Source organism: Silurus meridionalis, chromosome 12, assembly GCF_014805685.1.
Source record: "Silurus meridionalis isolate SWU-2019-XX chromosome 12, ASM1480568v1, whole genome shotgun sequence".
Taxonomy (NCBI): Eukaryota; Metazoa; Chordata; class Actinopteri; order Siluriformes; family Siluridae; genus Silurus; species Silurus meridionalis.
Window position 1 is genome coordinate 5,621,009 of NC_060895.1, and position 25,546 is coordinate 5,646,554.

Here is a 25,546-nt window from a genome sequence, read left to right on the forward strand (position 1 = left end):
AACTATTGGCGACTTTAAACACTAATAAAAAATAAACTGCAGGATTATACATGGAGAACTTTTATTTTCTGGCTCAAAACCAATAGCTCTTTTTATTGGAATGAAAAGAATTTAGTGCCCCATATATGTGAACGGGATGAAACGAAAAACGGCTTCACCTATCGGCCCTTTAGTGGCAGTGGATGAAGGGGAGGTCCAACACTTAAGTCTAACTGTGCAAACTTTCTGCTGTTCTGAAGTTTCCGAGATTACAGAAGAAGAGCTGCTTTGTGTCAGTATGAATGACTTGGCTGTTCCTCAGAATAGAGATGAAGGCTGGTATCTGTCCCTAATGGCATCTAACACAAAGGGCCCAGAGTATGCATGGCTTGATCCTTCTAGACTTTACTGCAACTCCCAGGTATGACATATACTAATGTTTATCTTAGAGTATATCATGTGCTTAATTGCAAGATTTCCTTATTATAATTTTTTCTCAGCACCTGTTAATTCTTTTTAATCTGTTCCCAAACCAGGCCTTATCAGACTGTGTGAAAGATCTTCTCAAACCATTCCAAAATGACATAATTGACCTGGTGGCTGGAATAGATGCAATGGGCTTTATCCTCGGTACACACTGCATTTTGTCATGTTGCTCCAGGCAGTGTGCCTAAAAGACAGAAATGACTCCCGTTTTATTTTTAGCTTATTCCCAATTTTGGCAGGGCTGTAAAATAAACTAGGCTACACACCAAGTACACAACTGCATGTATAGGGTCTTGTATGTAGCCTGTATGCTCCTTTGAATTTAAATTAGTTATTTCTATTATTGAGTTGCAAGTACAAGCTTCTGCAAAATATTACACCTTCTTCCAAAGTAATATTTTGCAGTAATTTAATTTTCATATAGATAGCTATCAAAATACTATTTCTAGATACAGAAATGGATTTGCAAAATACAGGGTGTTCCAGAAGTCTCTATACATAGAGGGAAATTAACACTTTTCAGCTAAATGTAATTTTTAAGATCCTATACAGCATATATTATACTTCTACATATATTGTAGTTGTGTTCCTTTAGCTTTCCTAAGTATGAAAAAAAATCTCAAAAATCATATAGCTGCTCTTGGAAAGGGAGCAAATACGCAGAGAAAAATAGAAAAACCGGTAATGTGCAATTCCTGAATAATTTTCCTTTTGAAAATAGGTTTAACTGGGCACCCATGAACAACTGTCTCAAAACACACCATATCCCAGTATTTAAAAAGTCTGTGTAAGTCTGTTATAGATAAATAAATAAAAATAATAGTACTTGAATACTGTATTTTCAGGTTCAGCAGTGGCCAACATTCTAGGAAAAGGCTTTCTTGCCTTCCAAAAAGCAGGACGTCTGTGTGTAGAAACTCAAACACAGGAATATTGTGACTACTCTGGCAAAGAAAAGCTAATGGAAGTTCGAGTTGATGTGTTAAAACCAGGTATTGAAATCCAGCTCACAACTGAGCGTAAAACCAACACGTTTTAAACAAGTAGATCACCAACAAAAATGTACTGATTTACTGTCCTCTGAAAAATAACTCAACATACAGCCATTATTGTCTCAATAGCTGGTAACAAATGTGAGTACATCCTAAGTAATAACAGTTTTATGTCATTCAACCATGCAAAGTCATAAGTCCTATTTATCATGTTCATGTGTTTGTCTGCTTGTCAGGACCATACAAATTTGTCCATCTTGTATTAGAGCAGTTAAAATGTGCTTTTTTTGTACAATTCTCTCATACTGACCACTGGATGTTCAACATGCACCTCATAGCAAAGACTCTCTGAGGATTTGAGAATGAGAATTGTTGCTCTCCACAAAGATGCCCAGGATATAAGATCAGTAACACCCTCAAACTGAGTTACAGTACATTGACCAGGTCATACTGAGGTTTTCCATAACAGGTTTCACTCGGAACAGATCTCACAATGGTCCATCAAAGATGTTGAGTCCTCGTGCTGTGCGCAGGTGCAGAAACTGCTTCAAAAAGCAGACGGATGAGTGCTGCAGCATTGCTTTAGAGGTTGGAGAAGCAGAAGGTCCGCTTATCACTGCTTAGATCATATGCTGCACATTGCAACAAGTTGGTTTGCATGGCCGCTATCCCAGAAGGAGCCTCTTCTGAAGCTGGCTCACAAGAAAGTCCGCAAACAGTCTGCTGAAAATGACCTGTCCAAGAGCATGAATTACTGAAACCATGTCTTGTGGTCTGATGAGACTAAGATAAACTTGTTTGGCTCAGATTTTGTACAGCATGTGTGGAGACTCCCTGGTTAAGAGTATCAATGAAATTTTGTCTTGCCTAGAGTCAAGCATGGTGGTGAAAGCATCATGGTCTGAGGCTTCATGAGTGCTGGTTCCATGAGGGAAACAAATTTCAACACGTATTGTAATTCTGAAGCAGAACTTGATGCCCTTTTTTCAGAAACTGCAGTTTTTCAAAATAATAACAACCTAACACTCAACGCCAAGATGACAACTGCCTTGGTGAGGAAGCTGAAGGTGTGTGCCAAGTGGCCAAGTATGTCTCTATACCTGAACGCTATTTAGCACCTGTAGGGCATAATCAAGCAGAAGGTGGAGAAGCGCCATGTGTCTAATATCCAGCAGTTCCGTGAGGTTATTATAAAGGAGTGGAAGAGGATCCCAGCAGCAACCTGTGCAGCTCTGGTGAATTCCATACCCAGGAGGATTAAGGCAATGCTGAATAAGAGTGGTGTTCACACTAAATATATTACACTTTGCACACAGTTTTGACATGCTCACTTAGAGTGTACTCACTTTCGTTGCCAGTTATTATGACTAATGGCTGTATGTTGAGTTATTTTTAATAGGACAGTAAATCTGTACTGATATATATACACATACACACACACATACGTAATTAGGCTGGAGATGGCGCCGGTGAGGTCGGCTGCCGTCACGACTGCTCCGGCTATGGTTTTTCTTTTTTTGTTTATTTTATACTTTTATTTAACTAGTTTTATTTCCATCTACACAAGATGGACATCATTAGATATGACAGAGACACTCTTATATCTATTGGTGTACAATGCACTCACCTTTCACCGCTTTTAAACCCGGACCCATGCTGGCCGAGAGAGCTCCTGAGGGAGAACAAAGGACGCGACCCGTACCGGCGTCCACGAGGGAAAAGAGCCGGCGTCAGGAACAGGCTGAGGGCACACGCACACCGCGCTCCCTTACCTAGTATCCTGTTAGCCAACGTCCAGTCACTGGAGAACAAGCTCGACGACCTCAGGGCAAGGGTCAAGTTCCAGAGAGACATTCGGGACTGCAACCTTCTCTGCTTCACCGAGACATGGCTGAACCCAGCGGTACCGGACCACGCTATCAAGCCGGCCGAGTTTTTCTCGGTTTACCGCATGGACAGAACACTGGAGTCGGGGAAGTCAAGAGGAGGTGGAGTGTGTCTGATGGTGAACAACCACTGGTGCGACAGCGCAAGCATTGTTCCTCTTTCACGCTCCTGCACACCAAACCTGGAACTACTGATCATCAAATGTCGGCCCTTCTATCTACCTCGAATTCAGCTCGGTCATAGTCAGTGCCGTTTATATTCCACCTCAAGCGGACACGGACACTGCAGTATGGGACTTACATGAGTCACTAACGCAACACCAAACACAGCATCAGGACGCTGCGCTCATTGTGGTCGGAGATTTCAACAGTGCCAACCTCAAGCGCGCACTCCCGAACTTTCATCAGCACATCACCTGCCCCACCAGGGGCGAAAGAACACTGGACCACTGCTACACAACATTTAAGAACAGCTACAAGGCACAATCACGTCCACCGTTTGGGAAATCGGACCATGCTGCCATCTTCCTCATGCCTGTTTACAAACAAAGGCTGAAACAGGAAGCTCTGGTTCAGAGGGAGGTCGCGCGCTGGACTGACCAATCGGTGGCCGCTCTGCAGGATGCTTTGGATGACGCAGAATGGGACATGTTTCGGCGCAGCTCTGATGACGTCAACATGTTTACGGAAGCGGTTGTGGGATTCATCGGGAAACTAACGGATGATACGGTGCAAAAAACCACTATCAAAACGTTTCCCAACGAGAAGCCGTGGGTGGATAAAACCATCCGCGACGCTCTGAGATCCCGCTCCGCTGCCTACAACACGGGCTCGCCACGGGGACATGGATGAATACAAGGCTGCATCTTACAGTGTTCGCAGAGCGGTGAAGGATGCAAAGCGGCGCTACGGGAGGAAACTAGAGTCACAGTTCCAACAAGGTGGCTCCAGGAGCCTGTGGCAGGGACTAAGGACAGTAACGGACTATAAAACACCATCTTCCAGAATGGTGAATGCGGACGCTTCTCTGGCGGACGAGCTAAACACCTTTACGCTCGTTTGAGGCTGCAGCTAACCACGCTAGCGGCGCTAGTTGCACAACCAGCATGCACGCTGAGAGAGCCAGAGAGGTGAACACATTCACCATCTCGGAGCATGACGTGAGGAGGGCATTCAAGAGAGTGAATACCAGGAAGGCAGCAGGACCAGATGGAATCACAGGTCGGGTTCTGAAAGCCTGCGCTGACCAGCTAGCACCGGTGTTCACTGAGATATTCAACCTCTCTGGAACAGTCTGTTGTCCCCTCATGCTTCAAACAGTCCACCATTGTCCCTGTCCCGAAGAAACCCCAGCCCGCCTGCCTCAATGACTACCGCCCTGTAGCTCTGACCTCAGTAGTGATAAAGTGCTTTGAGAGACTGGTCAGAGACTTCATCACTGCCTCACTACCGGACACACTGGACCCACTACAGTTTGCGTACCGTCAGAACCGTTCTACTGAGGACGCAATTGCACATCTTCTCCACACTACAATCAGCCACCTGGACCAAAGAAACGGGAATTACACAAAGATGTTGTTCGTGGACTACAGTTCAGCGTTTAACACCATAATTCCCTCCACACTCACCTCTAAGTTGGAGGTCCTGGGACTCAGCCTGCCGCTGTGTCAATGAATCTCTAACTTCCTGACGGACAGACCACAAGCTGTACGGGTGGGAAAACACACCTCATCCACCCTCACCCTCAGCACTGGAGCTCCCCAGGGTTGTGTTCTGAGCCCCCTGCTGTACTCACTGTACACATATGACTGTGTGGCCACTTCCAACTCCACAACCATCATCAAGTTTACTGACGACACCGTTGTGGTGGGCCGGATCTCCAACAACGATGAGACAGCCTACCTACAGGAGGTTAAAAACCTGGAGAGATGGTGCCAGGAGAACAACCTTCTCCTGAACGTCAGCAAGACTAAGGAGTTGATAGTGGACTTCAGCACGAAGCAGGAGCAGTCATACCAACCGCTAAACATCTGCGGGACTCCAGTGGAGAGAGTGGACAGTTTCCGGTACTTGGGTGTTCACATCACACAGGACCTGTCTTGGTCCTGTCACACTAACACCCTGGTGAAGAAGGCCCGGCAGCGTCTGTACCATCTGAGACGCTTAAGGGACTTTAAACTACCCTCTCAGGTGCTTAAGACTTTTTACACTTGCACCATTGAGAGTGTGCTGACGGGTAGCATCACTTTCTGGTTTGGGAACAGCACCATGCAGGACAGGCGAGCCCTCCAGAGGGTGGTGCGTTCAGCTGAACGTACCATCCACACCGAGCTCCCTGACCTGCAGGACATCTACGCACGCGGTGCAGGACCAGAGCCAGGAAGATTGTGAAGGACGTCAGCCATCCCAACAATGGACTCTTTTCTCTGTTGCGTTCGGGGAAACGATTCCGCAGAGAGAATGAGGAGGAGCTTCTTCCCGCAGGCCATTCGGTGTCTAAACCAGGAAACACCCAGGATCTAAAAACTGGCCCACTCTCTCCATCATCACCCTTTTTCCCCTGCACAAATCACACTTTTCGTGCTACGGCACATTATACACTGGACTTGCACAGCACAGTGCACTTTACATTTCATATTTTCTTTTATGTGCACAGCACAGTGCACTTTACATTTCATATTTTCTTTTTCATATTTATTTCATATTTTTAAATTCTTATTTTTATACCACACCATTCCGCACAAGGACACTTTACACCACACCTTACTGCACAATCAAAAATCATGCCTAACTTGTTTACTGTTGTTTACTGTTTAACTGCACACTGCCATAAACATTTTTTGTGTATGTGTATATATATGTATATATGTATATGTATGTATATATACATATATATTTATATATCTTTATATCTTTATTTATCTGCCTTCTTTTTCTTATTATATTTTTCTTTTAAATTTTGTTATTATATTTATAATTTTTATTCTCCTTTTTACCCCATTTTATTCCCTCATGCCGGACCGTCGTTAAAAGCATTTCACTGCATGTCCTACCCTGTATGTATGTGTATGTGACAAATAAAATTTGATTTGATTTGACATACATACACACACACACACACAAACACACACAGTGGGGCAAAAAAGTATTTAGTCAGCCACCAATTGTGCAAGTTCCCCCACTTAAAAAGATCAGAGAGGCCTGTAATTTTCATCATAGGTACACTTCAACTACTCAACTTGAGTTTTTTTACCAAAAAGTTCTGTTTTGGTTTCATCTGACCATATGACATTCTCCCAGTCCTCTTCTGGATCATCCAAATACTCTCTAGCAAACTTCAGATGGGCCTGGACGTGTACTGGCTTAAGCAGGGGGACACGTCTAGCACTGGAGGATTTGAGTCCCTGGCAGCGTAGTGTGTTACTGATGGTAGCCTTTGTTACTTTGGTCCCAGCTCTCTGCAGGTCATTCACTAGGTCCCCCGTGTGGTTCTGGAATTTTTGCTCACCGTTCTTGTGATCATTTTGACTCCACAGGGTAAGGTATTGCGTGTAGCCCCAGATTGAGGGAGATTATCAGTGGTCTTGTATGTCTTCCATTTTCTAATAATTGCTCCCACAGTTGAATTCTTCACACCAAGCTGCTTATCTATTGCAGATTCAGTCTTCCCAGCCTGGTGCAGGTCTAAAATTTTGTTTCTGGTGTTCTTTGACAGCTCTTTGGTCTTGGCCATAGTAGAGTTTGGAGTCTGACTGTTTGAGGTTGTGGACAGGTGTCTTCTATACTAATAACGAGTTCAAACAGGTGCCATTATTACAGGTAACAAGTGGAGTACAGAGGAGCCCCTTAAAGAAGTTACAGGTCTGTGAGAGCCAGAAATCTTGCTTTATTTGTAGGTGACCAAATACTTATTTTCCACCATAATTTACAAATAAATTATTTAAAAATCAGACAATGTGACTTTCTGGATTTTTTTTCATTTTGTCTCTCATAGTTGAAGTGTACCTATGATGAAAATTACAGGCCTCTCTCATCTTTTTAAGTGGGAAAACTTACACAATTGGTGGCTGACTAAATAATTTTTGCCCCACTCATATTCATATTCATATATATATATATATATATATATATATATATATATATATATATATATATATATATAATATACACATACATACACACGCACAGTAAGGCAAAAAAGTATTTAGTCAGCCACCAATTGTGCATAAATTGTGTGTGTATATTTTATATATATATATATATATATATATATATATATATATATATATATATATATATATATATATATATATAATATATGCTGTACACATTGATTAAAATATACCCAAGTTTAATTTCTATAGTATTGTCCCTTGAGAAGATAATACAGTGGTTGCTGAAAAGTGAGGGGTGTACTCACCTTTGTGAGATCATTTAAATATAGGTGGGAAAATATCTGTCCATCCAGTATGGTGTTTTAAATTATGGTGTTTCTTTCAGGCCTACGTGTTCTTATAGTGGACCAATGGATTGAGACTGGAGGCACAATGAAGGCTGCCATCAAGCTGGCAGAAAGACAAGGAGCATCTGTTGTAGGTGAGCATACATATGTCTTTAAATAAATGAAACACTTGTAAAATTGAAATGTAAGTAATAAACGAAAAACATTAATGTGCTGAAATACCGTTGTACATGTAAGTCTATAGACGATGGCCAGAGAGGTCAAATTCTCAGAACCATTAGATTTTTTTTAGGCTGTTCCCTGTTTGACCATTTTCTGACATCGTCATTATAAATCAATAAAGGTTATTTAAATTGATCACATTTACCCCATAATGACACAGTTCGATCCACCATTCACAGAACATAAGAGTCACCAGATGGTTTAAAAAATATAAATATGCTCTAAATCATATATTATGGGCTTCACCATTATAGCTTAGCTACACTAGCTTACTAAAACACTTTCGGTTCTCCTATAAATTGCTTGACATTTCACCTTTGCAGGTGTTGCTGCCGTGGCCATTGAGAACAGCAAGGGTGGAAAGTGGATAAAGGAAAACTACAAGTACTCGCATTGCATCCCTGAAAGACTTCAGCCTCAAATAGATAACCATTATCTGGAATCTTTCAAGAACTTCAACAGTTAAACACTTCACAGGGTCACTATAAGGATATTAATTATAGAAGAAAACAGATCTGTGCATTGATCTGACATATCACATGTATGCTCTGTTTTGGGGTTTTCTAGTATATCTTAACATGAGTGCACCCTTAATAGACTGAAAGAGAAAATAATTTTTAATAAAATTAAATTAAAATATTTAAGTTTTTTCTTAAGAACATGGAAAAGTTTATATTATAGGATTAATGAAATAGTATGTGCCCTATAGCATGCTTAAAAAAAATCTTCAACAGTCCAGAGAAAAAGTTACAGGACATTTTAATTGAACCGATTTAAGAACATTGTACACTAAATTGTAATCTAAATTTCCCCTTTTGGATCAATTAAGTATATTAAATATACAATATTTAAACACAAACCTGTAAAATATAATGTTGCACAAAAAAAAAAAAAAAAAATTGTTTGCACATTACTGTGTAAAACACTTATAAAACTCTTGTTTAATTGTGTAGAAATGTGTATAAATTTTCTTAGTGTAATTACTATTTTTTTTATTGCAAATACATTTCATTTTAAAAAACGACTATTACTTTATTGTACAATTCAGTATGATGTTAATACACTGTTTAATGTAAACTTAAGAATTTATAAATAAATTGACACTGTTTTATTTTCGTCCTTGCACCAAGATTATTCCTAAACATCTCACACAGAAAGGAAGGCAGAACAATTTTTGTGCATAGTTTTGTAAAATGTCTAAAAAGAGGAAAAAATACTTACAAGGAATGTATAATTCACCCTCTCCTAACAAAAAATCCGTAATAAACATTTGTAACACTTGATTGTCTCCCTTGTACCTATAGTTTCTGCTTTGGTACTATCTTTTATTTTAGTGCAAAATTCTCAGGTTTTAACTCCCATTTACTGACAGCAGTTCGGCTGTTTCTTTTTAGAAGTTGCATACAGGTTACTTGTGGTGTTGCTGATTTCTGTAAGGAAAAGAAAGCAGAATAATTAGATGTTTTGTCTTTTGCAAAAGTACAACACATACACACACTTGTCACACTCATCCCAGACAAAACAAAACACTAATATTTTGCTTGATCACATTTTTAGTGTCCTTTTTATAATCTCATGCAATGTCACAACATTTATTTCTACTTAGAGAAGTTCAAGCAGATCCCAAAGATTCTCAATGCGGTCGAGTTCTGAATTCTGTGTTGTGGGAAAATAATATTGTATGTTCCCTAAACCCCTCTTTTATATTTTGAGTACAGTGGAACCCGGTTATGTCGATGTTGTAGGGGGTCGCCAAAAAGCATCGAGGTAACCGATGATCGAGATAAACGAAAACAAAATGGCGGCAAAACATTAACGTGCTTGAAATTTCTTTATGTACATGATGTGCGTTAATAAATGAGAATGTGCATGCACGTGTTTTTGGAGGGTTTTTTTACACAACAGCGTTGCCGCGATTTGTTTGATGAAGGCATGCTATTAAAATGTACATACGTTTGTTAACAACAAAAGGCATAAGTGCACCTACTAACAGCAGAGATTTACCAGTATACAATACAAACCACCGTCCATTCTCCATACAAACCTTTATTATATTCTCCAACATTATAAACACACAGATCGCTCAAAAAAAAAAAAAACAGCGGCTGCACAGTGCCGTCTCACATTTAGTCCACATGTGGAAAAAAATAAAAATAAACAGTAACTAAGTTTCTGAAAACTTATGACCATCAGGCTGAAGTAATCCGCACAAACACACAAAGCAAAGTGTCCGAAAAAACTTACGTCCGCGATGCCGAGGGGGAGATAAGCCGAGAGAGAGAGAGAGAGAGAGAGAGAGAGAGAGAGAGAGAGAGAGAGAGAGAGAGAGAGGGAGTTTGTAAATGGAAAAATAGGGAAATTAAAAAATACCGCGACCGGCGGCACGGCGCGAAGCCGATAAAAAAAACCGGAAGATCCAAAACCAAACCCGAAACCAAAAACGACAGAAAAGTCTCAAACATGAACGGCCGAAGGGGGCGTAGCTGGTGCTTTCTCGGCCGCTTTCTCTGAAGCTCACGGTTTCAACTCCTTACCGAGAGAGCCGTGCTCCTTACTCGGTAAGGAGCACGGCTCTCGGTGGAGCGCGCCGGTAAGGAGTTGAAGCCGGGAGCGCCGCGCTCCCGTTCATCGCATAACATTTAACAAAAAAATGCATATGTGCACTTACTAACAGCAGAGATTCACCAGTATACAATACAAACACCTGTAGTATCTGTAAGGTTTGATTTTTCCGCCACTTTCGCGAGTTCTTCTGCGGCTGCACAGCGCCGATCGACATAACTGACGTTAAAATTTCTAATTTTTCCCCCCTTGTGCTCGAGATATTAGGGTTCCGCGACATAAAAAAAGTCGACATAACCGATAAAAAATGCGTAGAAAAAGCGAGAATTTGGCGGTTCCACTTCAAAAACGTCGACTTAATAGGGTTGTCGAGTTAACCGAGGGCGAGATAACCTGGTTCCACTGTATAATGAATCCTAGATGATCTTGGGATATGCCTCTGCCATCAGGGATGAAAAAAAAATCTATTGAGGAAAAAACCTGGTCATTTAGTATATTTAGGTAATCAGTGACCTCATTTTTTGGGCACATAACATTGTTGAACCTAGACCTGGCTAACTGAAGCATCCCAAGATCATTAGATTTCCCCCACAGACTTGCACAGTAGACACTAGACATGATGGTGCATCACTTTATCCACCACTGTTCTTACACTGATCTGTCAATCACTCTGGAACAGGGTAAATCTGGATAAATCAATCCACATGACCTTTTTCCACTGCTCAGATTGGACAGATTCAGCAATCCCCTTGTTGTTTTCTTTTCTTAATACAGACTAATAATTTAATCCTTCTAAAACAAAGTAACATCTTTTCCACAACCACACAATATGTCTTCTGGCTTGGCCGTTTAAAAAATGAGAAGCTACACACTGCCTCAGTTATGGTTATATAGCTTGTTGCTAGCTGAAATATATTAATCACTGCAGTAATGTAAATGTATTTCCTATTAGCTATTAAATATTTGCTTAGTCAAATCCAGATGGTGATTTTTGTGTTTATATACAATATATTTTGGCAGTGGTGCTCAGAACTGTCATCAAGAAATGGCAGGGTACTCTGTTTAAAATGTATGAAGAAAGTTATTATGCCACTGACGTTGCAGGACACTACACACCGACACTTCAACTGTATAGGTGTTTTGTTTTAAAACAAAGCAATCATATATGTAGAAGTTATATATATATACAGTCATTCATTCTGTACTTACTAACAACATCCCCAATGCGCCTGGAGTTGCTCTTTTCCAGCTCTGCCAACACATTGGCCTCGAATGTTAGTGATGCCACGCGGAAGAAAAACTCCTTCACGTTTTCTCCTGTAAGCAGCACAATAACTGATTAATACGGTATAAATCACTGTTTAGAAAACACTCAAAACAGAAACAGTCTTCAGGGTGATTCTGAACAGTGGGATTATGGGAAGTATGCAATTTGGACAGTATGGAATAAATATGTATTTTTGTTTACTATACATATAAATAGTGGTATACAAATATATACAAAGATAAATCAGGTCTCCCCCTAAAATGATTAGTGATAATTCAAGCAAAAAAAAGTGACGATCATATAACTGTCCTCAATAAAGTGATTCTCATGAAATCTATGTAAAGCGCAACTGATTTTGTATTTCATGGTCCACAAAGAGCTTATAATGCACAAATCTCCTTATCGAAAGTTATGAAATCAGGAGCAGGATACAAAACCATTTCAAAAACATTACAATGAAACAATGTGAAGGCCATCTACAAGAAGTGAAGAAAATGGGGCACTACAGTGACATTACTAAGAATCCTACAAAATGGATAAAGGAAAAGAAAACCTGGGAGGCTGCAAAGAGACCTACAGGAGCTGGAGGATTATGGTCATTTTCTGAATGACACCAATCTCATATTTTTTACATGTATGGAAACTATACTTTCTTAAAATAAACAATCACCAAAGTCCACCAAAGATGCCATGATTTCCCAAACAAGGAAGTTGTAATTGAGCAGTTGTGAATGGCTCCTTTTCTGTCATACTTATCCTTGTTCTGATCCTCATTTGGCATGTTGTCAAAGAAGAGGTTGTAAAACTAAATTCTAATCTTTTGAGTAATCAGATTATTATTAAAATCTGCACCATTAAAGAGAGTAAAATGAGGTACCCAATAAGTGAATGCAATTTTATTGTTGATTATTACTCATTTCTAATGACAAAACATGTCTGATTGTGCTATAAGTCCATAGAATTATACTTTTTTGTGATCTGTTGAACTTTCCAACCATCTGTGTCGTTAGTGATTATTGCAGTGTAACTCGGAGGCATGAAAATACTTTTGTCTATGCATCACCTTCTTCTGGTACTGCGCAGCTGCAGCGTGAAATGAACCCTAAAGCAGATACAGAACACACTGCATATCTTGCTGTGGTGCAGCTATACAAATAAAAGTGGACAGGAGAATCTGCTGAGCAGTCCCAAGGAAAAGAAGAGCTGGCATTTACTGTGAGTAATGAGCTGACAGAGGGCATGATCCAAATGTGAGTGAAGTTTAGAGCTCAAAGATCCACTACAGGAAAGAGTTCAGGTTGCTCAAGACATTGCAGAAGAGTGGTAACAAACAAGTATACGCAGCAGCAGCACAGACTCTGATATAGGCTGATGTCATAGCAGTCTCTGTAAAAATTATCACTGGATCCACTAACACCAAAAGCATTTAAGACCAATTCCCCCAGTAGACTCGTTTACCTCATTAGTAATATGGATATATTTTTAATACATTAAGCAATCTATTTATTTATTTCATGCATATCACAGGATAAAACAAGGAATAATTGAACAAAACTTAACCTCATAATTTTAACTGGTTATGTTTTAACCAATCTGAATATTATGTTTTCAATAATGTAGGATGTGCATGTATATGAGGTTTTTAATGTATGCAGATCTTTTCTAAACCACTGTATACAAAATTAGCAAGGTCTTACCAGACAAAGAAGACACAGCCCAATACTCCGCTTTCATTTCTTGGGCCACATTAATGGCGTCCTGTACATTAGCAGAATACTGTGCTGGGGACTACAGGAACACACAACAGTGGGGTGACCAATGTGTTTAGCAGTTTAAAGACATTAAATTAAATTGTACACTTTATAGTACATAAACTCACAATCAGATCTTTCTTTGTGCCCACTAAGAACAGTAGCACATTGGTGGGATCGTTCTCTTTCATAGCATCTTCCAGCCATTGCCTTTGAGAGAAGACACTTCTAAGCACTTTTCCTCTACTTTATGCAGCCAAAAGAATGAGGACACCCGAAAAATCACGCTCATATTTCCCAAGATTTATACTATTGATCTTCACGCTTCTGGAAAGACTTTCCTAGATTTTGGGGAATGGCTGTGGGAATGTGTTTCTTCAGCCACAAGAGCATGAGTGAGTTTAGGTACCGGTGTTCTGGTAAGGAGGAATTTCTGCAATTGATTTAGCTTGCTTTGTGCAGAGGGGCATTGCTGTGCTAGAACAGGTTTTAGACCTCTCAGCTGCAGTAAAGTATAAGTGTAATGTTACAAAGACATCATAGAGAATTCTGCATTTCCAGCATTGCAGCAAACATTTGGGGAAAACAACGAGAGGTGATAATCAGATGTCCACAATCTTTTGGCCAGATTGTATTTTGTGTATTTTTTTACTTCTGTAAAAGTAAGCTTTGTTTAGAATGTTAGAAGTGATATATGTTACCTGGTATGGTGTAGCGAGGCCACGTCAGTCAAATCAAAAACAATTATTATGGCTGAAAGGGATTAGGTGAATTAATCATCAATATGCATGACAGAAGTAGAATAGACTTTAACTCACATATATCATCATATATGTTGGTATGTTTGCATCAGTAAATTCAACAATAATACAGCAGATAGGCCTTCATTAAACACCACATATGCTATGAAGTGTAATAAACATTTAGATCTAATCAATCCAATCTATTAATCCCACTACTAAGTTTCACTGTCAGGATGGTGTTGTTTTGTTAATGGGCTATGTTAGTATTCATGCCAAAATGTTCTACTTTGGCTTCATCTGACCACAAACCATTCTGAACTTTGAATTAATCATGGCTATCTTTAATGAAATAACTTTTTTTGCCACTCTAGGCCAAAGACAATTACTTGGCATGTGTCAGATCAACATCCATATGAATGCTCAGATTTGTAGTTTTCCTGCAGAACACTGACAATGAGCATAAAATGGTGTACACATACACAGTAATGTAAAAGAAATGGGATTTAATCAGACAAGGTGGCCTTCTTCCATTATTCACATGCACTGTCTATGTAGTCCCAGACACAGCAGAGTACTATGCATTAGATTTTGTGACACTTTTCTCTATATCCATTTATCAGATGGGGTAGCCTATGCTGTCATTGTGCATCAAGCTTTGGGTACCAAACTGCATATAGACAAATGTTCGTGGACACCTGAACATATTGTATGCATCTTTTGAAGTTATAAAAACCTCCAGTCTTCTGGAAAGATCACATACTAGATTTTGTAGTGGGGTTGTGGAGATTTGTTCTTATTCAGCTAAAAGGGCATTAGTAAAGTCAAGTACTGATGTAGGTTTAGGAGGCCGGGTGTGCAGTCTGCATTCATCTCAAAATTGTTCAAGAGGGTTGAGGTCAGAGGTCTATAGCAGGCCACTCACAGATCTTCCAATTCAAACCAAGTAAATCCTATCTCATGGAGCTCGCTTTGTGCACAGGGGCACTACCATGCTGCAACAGGGTTGGCTCTTAAAGTGAAGGGAAACTTTAATGCTACCACATCCTTTAATTATGTGTCTCCAACTTTGTGGTAAAAGTTTGGTATCCAAAAGCTTTTGTCTATATAGAGTATATACAAATGTACTAACCCTGAGCTCCTCTGTAGTATGTAGAAGCAATGCACTTGAACCTTTCCTGACCTGCAGTGTCCCACCTTCAGGAAAGAACAGAGTGGTAACTATTGAGTGGTTTGTAAGACTGAGGGACATGTGAGAAACTATATTCAACACTTACAGCTGAAGGCTGAATGGAACTCCAAGCACCTCAAACCGCTCCATCTCAAAGTCCACGCCAATAGTAGCTTTGTAATTTTTGTCAAAGACATCTTTGCAAAATCTATAAAGACGATGCAGAAAAGATAAAACCATAGATTTACAAGTTAACGCCGTCTGTTAATTTGTTAAATAAAAGTTAATTTGAGTACACTTTAAACAGTGGCTTCTTTACTTTTTCACTTAAGTAATGATTACCTATTAATAAGACATGTTTTCCCTACAGCCAGGTCTCCCACCACAATAACCTTGGAGATTTTAAATCTGTGGAACAGAGAGAGAGAGAGAGAGAGAGAGAGAGAGAGAGAGAGAGAGAGAGAGAGAGAGAGAGAGAGAGAGAGAGAGAGAGAGAGAGAGAGAGATTGATGTAAATAAATACAATATTTCAGATGATGCTACATAGAAATAAAAGAGTACAAACTGGCAATTCAAAAGAAAGAAAAGGAAAAGAAAGAAAATGCGAATTGTCAGTGTATTTGTGTGTGCGTAAAGTGACAGTAAATAATGGGATTTTGTTTATATAAGTTACAATTATCATCTTTTACATAGAGGTAAGTCATTGTACAGTGCAATTGCAAATGTTAGGAATGATTTCCTGAACCGTTCTTGGTCAGAATCAGTCTGTTGGAGAATGAACTTTGCTGCGTTATGTAGGGAGAGATGAATTTTCCATAATAGACAGGAGTTTGTTCAGTGACCCGTTGTCCCACACTGTCTACAATCTGTCCAGACTCACCCCACAGTGCCAGTTCTCTGCTCCTGGCAGGCTGTCTTCACTTTGGCATGAAATCCATCTTCAGTGTGTAAAGCAGCCCCTTTACTGAAGCACTAGAGAGGATTAAATATAGATACTTGGGATGTTGTGAGAGCATTTACAGCAATAACAATTACACTAAAATAACACAATCACTACCAGGGTGTTTTACAGAGCCACACTTCCATTAAAAGCAAACAGAAACTTTACTGTTTACTGAACCGTAACAGCTTAAAACTGTGCACAGATGATGCAACTTCACTTTGTTGGCACGGCTGATGAAGTACCTCTGTAAAAAAAATGGCCTTTTCCAGAAATAAGAAATTCCCTGCTATTTTTTAATAGATATTGAGAGCATGTTGTTTACTGCAAAAAACTCATGCGTGAGAAGAGCTCTGTGAAAGGGTGCATAGCTCCCCATATACACAATTCAATTACATTTTTACACACATACACACACACACACACACACACACACACTAATTCCTTATGCCATCTCGGGGAGTTTTTCCTTGCCACAGTCGCCACCGGCTCACTAATCAGGGACAAACTTACACTTATGAAGAACATCTTATTCATTTTTTATCACAACATTATCTGTGTAAAGCTGCTTTGAGATAATGTTCATTGTTAAAAGCGCTAAACAAATAAAAATTATTTCAATATGAATTTAATTAATAATATAGATTTTAAATAAATGAATCTCCTTCACAACACTTAAATAAATCCCCAGGAGATCTTTGCCCAATCCCTTACTTTCAAAACTAAAGCTGTAATTACTGAGCCATAATATGAAGTGAATAAACAGATGAATGATTCAGACATGTGAAATCAGGGTTAGGGTTAGGAGTCGGTTACGATGAGTGATGTATTACCTTTGGCAGCTGGCTGATGATGCGGTCCTTGCGAACAGGAGGCAGGACACTCATGATGAAAGCACTGGTTGGAGAAACAGCAGAGTATGAATCACACTTCACAATGTGAAAACAAGAAACACACCTCAGATCAACCAGATTACTGGTGCTGTTACTGTTGCTTCAATACAAATCTCTCTGTTTCTGGTCTGTTTAGTGCATATTGTAGAATCAGATTAAAGCTTGGTTAAAAATGAGAAAAATCTGCTTGCTTCTAGGAATTTATCCAAATTCCTAACAAATCATGTGTACATATAATACTTTATATAGTATATACACCTTTTATTTATCATGGACTGTATTGTGACAGCTAGCTTTTAGCATTCAGATTGTCCACATGGTCAGTTATATCATGCAAGCTAACATGTGAGATTAGCAATGAAGCTATTGTTAACCCTTGTGTTTCTGTGCACAAACTGTTGGGCATGAACAATAAGAATACATGCATAGAGATCTTTATATATATATATATATATATATATATATATATATATATATATATATATATATATATATATATATATATATATATATATATATATATATACACACACACACACACACACACACACACACACACACACACACACACACACATATATTTCTCCTGAACAGCTTCTGCACATTCTCACTGCCTGTACCATGTATATTTATTTGCTGAACATATATTTATCTGCACTTGTCAGTTCGCACATTGCTACTACTTACACTTCTGGAGATGCAGTGACAAGTTCCATCCACCCATCCATCGCGAAGATAGCTATCTAAGCTAGCTAGCGAGTGAGTACACCCCTCACATTTCAGCACTGCATTATATCTTCTCAAGGGACAATACTTTACAAATTATACTTGGATAGGTTTTAGAGTAGTCCATGTGCAGCTTGTACAGCAGCACAAACATATAGCCATTACTGTCAGAAAAGCTGGCAACAAAAGTAAGTACACCCTAAGTGATTACAGTTGTACGTAATTTATGCAAAGCCATAAAAAACCATGCAAAGCCTTATGTTCAGCATGTTTATGTTTGCTTGTCAGGACCATACAAATCTGTGTATCTTGTATTAGAGCAGTTCAAATTTGGTGCTTTGAGTACACTTCTCTCATACTGACCACTGGATGATCATCATGGCACTTCACGGCAAAGAACGAAGAAAATTGTTGCTTTCCACAAAGATGGACCAAAGCTATAAGAAGATGAAACCCTCAAACTGAGTTACAGTGCAGTGGCCAGGGTCATACAGAGGTTTTCCAAGACGGATTACACTCGGAACAGTCCATCAAAAAAGTCGAGTCCTCATGCTGCATGTCAGGTGCAAAAGCTGCTTCATTCTAAAATACAGATGCATGAGTCCTGCCAGCATTGCTTTAGAGGTTGCAGAAGGTCTATTTGTCAGTGCTCAGACCATACGCTGCACACTGCAACAAGTCAGTTTGCATGGCCCTCGTTCCAGAAGGAGGCCTCTTCTGAAGCTGGCTCACAAACAGTTTGCTGAAGACAACCTGTCCAAGAGCATGAATTACTGGAACCATGTCCTGTGGTCTGATGAGACTAAGATAAACCTGTTTTTCAGCATATGTGGTGACGCCCTGGTGAGGAGAATTGTGTCTTGCCTACATGGTGGTGGCATCATGGTCGGGGGCTGCGTGAGTACTGCTGGTACTGGGGAGCTGCGGTTCATTGAGGATAACATGGACTTCAACATGTATTATGACAGAACACGATGCCCTCTCTTCAGAAACTGGGCTGAACAGCAGTTTTCCAACATACAACCCAAAACGATGGGTTACTTAACAATGTCTTTGAGTTCTTTGATAACAGAGTGAGGTGTTTTACTATGGGAATCGCTACGGAAGCTCCTATAACACCATGTCTGTCTTCACAGACAACATCAGTGTACAACATCATTGTAGCGAAATTTCTTCCCGTTCCTGTGCAAGAAGGGAAGTGTTGGTGAGATACCTCACTCTGTTATCAAAGAACCTGGGATTCATCATTTTTTTTTGCTTGGTGTTTCACTCTGGGAGATATAGATCACTCCCAGATTGCACATGATCCGGCTATACCTAAATTACATGGGCTCTGACCTTCTGGCTCCTAGAACTGTATGTGCAAAGGATTACCTAGGACACATTCAGTCTATAAAATCGTAGGGTCCATAATGTCGCCATTCCCCTAGTATAGTGGGCTTTTAGACCTTCAGGCACCTGAGAACCTCGGCATTCATATGCTAGAGATATAGCCTCAACAATCCAGTGGGACAGCCTCTGTCTTGACAACGGCTTCCTCTTGTGAGGAGCAGCCCAAGACACAAACTGCTGGTCACTCTTCCTGAAGCCTGTTGTTCTCTTGATATATGTATGGAGAGCCCGCACTGGACATAAGGAATTCAACCTCTCCTCCTCCCAAGAAAAAAATAGAGGAGGGTGGAAAGCCGAAAGCTCTGCAATGGGACATCTATAAGAAGAATCCACTACTGTAGGTACAAACGCCAGGTTAGGGCTAAAGGAAACGTTTGTAAACCCTGGGACAATCTGTAAACAGGATGGACTGACAGACAGGGCTTGCAGCTCGCTCACACGCTTTCAACACTGTCAACAGAGCTACAAGCAGGGCTGTCTTAAGAGAGACATTTCAACCCTATGCCATTTAATATTGTACCACAGTAGAACCACAGTGGAACCATCTGCCTGGACACCGGCATCTTACGGCACGCTCCTTTGAGAAAACGACTTACTAAAGGGTGCCGAACTGCAGGCTCGTTACCAAACCCGACATGACATGCAGAAATAGCTGCTAGAAGCTTTCTGTTTATCCAGCAAATCCTGGAGAAAACACAGGTCTCCCACTGAACACTGGAAACTTCCTTGGAATTCTCGCAAACTATCGCCCTTAGCTGTCTGCCTGGATGCGAAAGTGCCACATTTATTGTTTTTTGAGCTTGTGGTGCATGTCGCCCTCAGGCCGTAGCTTGGATGCGATCCTGCAGTTTTTATTGAACAGACATCCAAATCTGAGATGCGTCTGAACACTCAAAAACCTTACGGAACTCATACCCGGGCTGTTTTCCCTCTTCCTTCTCTTTGCAGGCAGAGAGAGGAGGACAGGGGAACATACGTGTGTCAGGCTGCACGCTTTTAGCCGCCATGGCCACAAATTTAAGCCTCCCCCATGGTCCCGAGCCAGCCGATCTTGCCAGCTTGCTGCCCACTAAGAGCAGGTCTCGCACAGCCGCGGCTACAGCAAAGGCCTGTCACACTGGCTGAGAGGGTGGTCTCTGTGTCTGCTTGCGTGGCAAATGAAGGTTAAAAGCTTCAAGAACTGGTTTCTCTTATCTTCTTGAGAGCTAGACCAAACAGACCTTTAGCGGGGTCGTAAGCACCATCCATCACCTCCGCTTTCTGCGTGTAGCCTAAGCCTGACAGGTTTAGCCATAACATGCTCATCTGACACAGCCAAGCCAATCACGTGGCCACAGCCTTAAACTGCGCCTCGTGAAAAACACAGAATTAAATAATTTACCACACATATCTCATACCAAAGTGCCGGATTAGGCACTCCTGTGTCGAGCTGTCGCCCCATCTCCTCCAAAATCTGACTGATATGCAGACAGTAAAGTCACAGCGTTCAACCCTGTGTTTTCTGTGATTATTGTTGTATGTAGCACCAGGGTTCAGAAGGAATGTTGTTTCATTTTACTGTGTAGTGCGTCAGCTGTATATGGGTGAAATGACAATAAAAGCTTCTTAACTTGATTTGACCACTCTCAGCCTTCTTTCTAAAATGTTCACCCACATTGACGCACAGTGAACGCATGCTCGTGGGTCCGCGAGTGACGTTTATTCATGCTTTGAGCCCAATGCACGCGATGCACATCGGGAAAGGGTCCCTGCCCGAGATTGTTGCTCCACATGATGATGGACACAGGTGGGATGCAACCTCCCTGCTATTTGACTCATTCCCCTCTGGCGGGGGGGATGACAGTCAAAATGGCTGAGTGCAGAGTAATCAAGGCTCGTCACAACACGTTAGTTGAAGAAAAAATACAAATAAAAAATTTTTGTAGGGTAGTTAGCCCTTCGAAGGCTCGCCTTGTAAAGCCCTTAGATGGCTTGATGCCACCAGTTCCCTACCATAGTAATTTAATACACTATAGGTCAAGAAGGAATAGTGTGCCTTGACGCAGACACTATGCCGAATTTCGCGATGTCACTCAGCATGATCCAGTATGACTGGTTTCACGTTCGGTTGCGAATCCAATGATGGCCCGCTTGTTGAACAGTTTAGAGAAAACCAGCAAGAAACTGGATGTAGCCCCTCACAGGAAGAAAGCGTGAATGACGTTGTAAGGGGTGGAGCCTGGTCTCAGGTCAACCTGTCTGTCAAGACAGACGTGGTGTCATAGGAGCTTCCGTAGTTGGTCACGCCCAAAGTGATTCCCATAGTGAAACATAGTGAAGCTAGACATAGAACACACTGTCAAGATGACAACTGCCTTGCTGAGGAAGCTGAAGGTGATAGAGTGGCAAAGTATGCCTCCAGACCTGAACCCTATTGAGCGCCAGTGGTGCAGAAGGGGGAGAAACGCCATGTGTCTAATATCCAGAAGCTCCGTGAGGTCATTATAAAGGAGTGGAAGAGGATGTTTTTACACAAACATTTTTATCCTGCTTAATTGTTAAAAGAAAATGAACAGAAATATGTGCATCATTAACCTGATACTGAAGTAGGAATGCTTATTTTAGAAAAGCACCTAAATATATTTCTTAATTAATGCAAACTAATGAATAAATAAAGCTTTCTGTTCTAGATTTACTGATTAAACAAATCACAGAAAATATGTATGTAATACTAAATGTAATAGCAAAATTGCATTTATTTTTAATACATCATGAACTGAAATCAGTGTGTGATCTGAGAAGCAATTTAAAATACCCCGTTATTAATTTATTATAATTGTGATAGTTTCCACTTTAACTTTAGTCTAGAATTAAAGCTGCTTCAACCACAACGTTTATTTTACATTCCACACAAACACACTCTCTCACACACACACACTCTCACTGTCTCTCACACACAAACACACACTCACTCTCTCTCTCTGTCTGTCTCTCTCACACACTCACTTTCTCTCACACAAACACACTCACTCTCTCCCTCTGTCTGTCTCTCTCACACACTCACTTTCTCTCACACAAACACACTCACTCTCTCCCTCTGTCTGTCTCTTACACACACACTGTCTCACACACACAAACACACTCACTCTCTGTCTCTCACACACACACACACACACACACACACACACACTCACTGTCTCTCACACACAAATACACACAATCTGAGCATTGTGTTTTCTATTTTTCTACGTAGTGTTTAGTGACTGTTCCGTAGTGATTTTAATTTTAATTGACTCAGGGCACGATTTGACAACATAGTTCAGTTTTGAGCACAGATTGAACTGTTTTGAGGTGAAAGTTTGGTTTTGCAAGAAGAGTCTGAGGTTTTGTGAATGTAGCTTGAGAATTGGGTTTTGTGTTCACAGTTTAGAGAAAAGAAGAGCAGCTTTCAAGAAATGTGTCTTAGCAATCGAGAAAAACTGTAATCCTACAAGGGTGTAGACATAAGTGAAGGCTGAGGTTCCTCCAAACTGCCTCCATCTGTTTCCTACTGAAAGCCCACCATAACACTGCATGCTAATCGCAACACACCAGTAGGGTTTTGTTAGTAAAAATAAAAAAAATGAGGCTTGGCACAACGTAAAAGTCTAAACGTGGATTTTCAAGCAAGGCCTAACTTTCCATCTCGGTCATAAAGAGTAAAATAAAACTATTTTCCAAGAAATCAGAGCCTCGCCTCCACCATCCAAACCGTTCAGCTGGAACATTCCAACCCACACACTCGTGCACTAGAGAGAGAGAGAGAGAGAGAGAGAGAGAGAGAGAGAGAGAGGTACACTACTTAGTGCGCTAGTAGGCTCTTGCGGTTGGGTCGCAGTCTTCTGCTCTTACCTCGGCTCAGATGAGATTCCGCTTGCTTTCTTTTAAATAGTCAGTATCACAAACCAGTTGTGTTTTAAGCTCACTTTAGTCCCTATATTTGGTTGCAGCATTAACGGGAAAACTTCTTGTAAGCTCCAAGCTGCGGAAGTGCCCGATCCCAGCATGCAAGGTTCATTCCAAGCGTCTTTCCCCGAACATCCTCCTGTCCTCCCCCCAAACACAAAGCAGCAGCAGCGGCGGCATAGGGGTGATGCTCTCTGCTGCCCTCTGGTGCTCGATGTTCTAGAACAAAAACCTTCATTTTTCCAGATACATTTCTCTTAACAGGATAAATGAACAGAAATAAGTGTATAATTATCCCAGTGGCGTGCATTTCACACCTGAACCTTCAGTGGTGTTCTACCTGACTCAATCCACCTCTTATTACAATCTTTCTCATGCCACTGCTTTAGAAACCATCTATATTTCTTTTTTCCAGAAACGCACTATAACACGATATTAAATATAATAATACACGTTAATAAATACACGATAATAAATATAATAATAATAATAATAATAATAATAATAATAATAATAATAATCTTCTTCTTCTTCTTCTTCTTTCAGCTGCTCCCATTAGTGGTCGGCCCAGCGGATCATCCGTCTCCATACCACCCTGTCCTCTACATCTGCCTCTTTTACACCAACTACCTGCATGTCTTCCCTCACCACATCCATGAACCTCCTTCTTGGCCTTCCTCTTTTCCTCCTACCTGGTGGCTCCATCCTCAGCATTCTTCTACCAATATAATTCATGTCCCTCCTCTGCACATGTCCAAACCATCTCAATCTCGCCTCCCTCACCTTGTCACCAAAACATCCTACATGCGCTGTCCCTCTAATAAACTCATTTCTAATCTTATCCATCCTCGTCACTCCCAACGAAAACCTCAACATCTTCAGCTCTGCTACCTCCAGCTCCACCTCCTGTCTTTTACTCAATGCCACTGTCTCTAATCCATACAACATCGCAGGTCTCACCACAGTCCTATAAACTTTCCCTTTCATTTTGCAGATACCCTACTATCACAAATCACTCCTGTCACTCTTCTCCACCCACTCCACCCTGCCTGCACTCTTTTCTTCACTTCTAACACACTCTCCATTACTTTGCACTGTTGACCCCAGGTACCTGAATTCCTCCACCTTCTGAAGCTCTTCTCCTGCAACCGCACCACTCCACTGCCCTCCCTCTCATTCACACACATGTATTCTGTCTTACTCCTACTGAGTTTCATTCCCCTTCTCTCCAGCGCATATCTCCACCTCTCCAGGCTCTTCTCAACCTGCTCCCTACTCTCACAACAAATCACAATATCATCCGCAAACATCATAGTCCAGGGAGACTCCTGTCTGACCTCGTCCGTCAACCTGTCCATCACCACTGCAAACAGAAAGGGCTCAGGGCCGATCCTTGATGCAGTCCAACCTTCACCCTAAACCAGTCTGTCGTACCTACTGCACACTTCACTGCTGTCACACTGTCCTCATACATGTCCTGCACCACCCTCACATACTTCTCTGACACACCTGACTTCCTCATACAATACCACAACTCCTCTCTTGGCACTCTGTCGACGCTTTCTCTAAATCCACAAATACACAATGCAATTCCTTCTGTCCTTCTCTATACTTCTCCATCAACATTCTCAAAGCAAATAAGGCATCTGTGGTGCTCTTCCTCGGCATGAAACCATACTGTTGCTCACAGATGGTCACCTCTTCTCTCAGCCTGGCTTCCACTACTCTTTCCCATAACTTCATGGTGTGACTGATCAACTTAATTCCCCTGTAGTTACTGCAGGTCTGCACATCTCCTTTATGCTTAAAGATCGGTACCAGCACACTCCTTCTCCATTCCTCAGGCATCTTCTCACCTTCCAAAATCCTGTTAAACAATCTGGTCAAAACCCACTGCCATCTCTCCTAAACATCTCCACGCTTCTACCGGTATGTCATCTGGTCCAACCGACTTTCCACTCTTCATCCTCTTAATCGCTGCTCTCACTTCCTCCTTACTAATCCTATCTACATCCTGCTTCACCAACTCCACATCATCCAACCTTCTCTCTCTGATTTTCCTCATTCATCAGCTGCTCAAAATACTCCTCCACCTTCTCAACACACTCTCCTCACTAGTCAACACATTTCCTCTCCATCCTTTACTGCTCTAA

The 25,546-nt window shown here is 41.0% G+C and overlaps 2 protein-coding genes across 2 annotated transcripts; one reads left to right on the forward strand and one right to left on the reverse strand.

The window, feature by feature from the left end:
* Positions 1-13: 13 nt before the first annotated feature.
* zgc:174895 (uncharacterized protein LOC100126024 homolog) lies at positions 14-9,308 on the forward strand. Its single transcript, XM_046862427.1, has 5 exons — positions 14-400; positions 516-609; positions 1,311-1,457; positions 7,844-7,939; positions 8,351-9,308. Exons 1-5 carry the CDS (start codon positions 137-139, stop codon positions 8,491-8,493), a joined length of 744 nt encoding a protein of 247 aa, XP_046718383.1. The 5' UTR covers positions 14-136; the 3' UTR covers positions 8,494-9,308.
* On the reverse strand, positions 9,076-23,552 carry rab34a (RAB34, member RAS oncogene family a). Its single transcript, XM_046862426.1, has 11 exons — positions 23,340-23,552; positions 17,292-17,355; positions 16,399-16,490; positions 15,861-15,926; positions 15,625-15,726; positions 15,480-15,544; positions 14,309-14,360; positions 13,736-13,817; positions 13,554-13,644; positions 11,799-11,906; positions 9,076-9,457 (listed from the first exon to the last, which is right to left on the reverse strand). Exons 2-11 carry the CDS (start codon positions 17,343-17,345, stop codon positions 9,390-9,392), a joined length of 780 nt encoding a protein of 259 aa, XP_046718382.1. The 5' UTR covers positions 17,346-17,355; positions 23,340-23,552; the 3' UTR covers positions 9,076-9,389.
* Between the last annotated feature and the right edge of the window lie 1,994 nt (positions 23,553-25,546).

Coding starts and splice junctions, on each gene's coding strand:
- zgc:174895 (XM_046862427.1), top strand. CDS start 137: ATGAAACGAAAAACGGCTTCACCTATCGGCCCTTTAGTGGCAGTGGAT. Junction 610..1,310: donor TGCAATGGGCTTTATCCTCG/GTACACACTGCA, acceptor CTGTATTTTCAG/GTTCAGCAGTGGCCAACATT. Junction 1,458..7,843: donor AGTTGATGTGTTAAAACCAG/GTATTGAAATCC, acceptor TGTTTCTTTCAG/GCCTACGTGTTCTTATAGTG.
- rab34a (XM_046862426.1), bottom strand. CDS start 17,345: ATGAGTGTCCTGCCTCCTGTTCGCAAGGACCGCATCATCAGCCAGCTG. Junction 16,491..17,291: donor TCATCAGCCAGCTGCCAAAG/GTAATACATCAC, acceptor AATCCTCTCTAG/TGCTTCAGTAAAGGGGCTGC. Junction 14,361..15,479: donor ATACTACAGAGGAGCTCAGG/GTTAGTACATTT, acceptor AATCCCTTTCAG/CCATAATAATTGTTTTTGAT.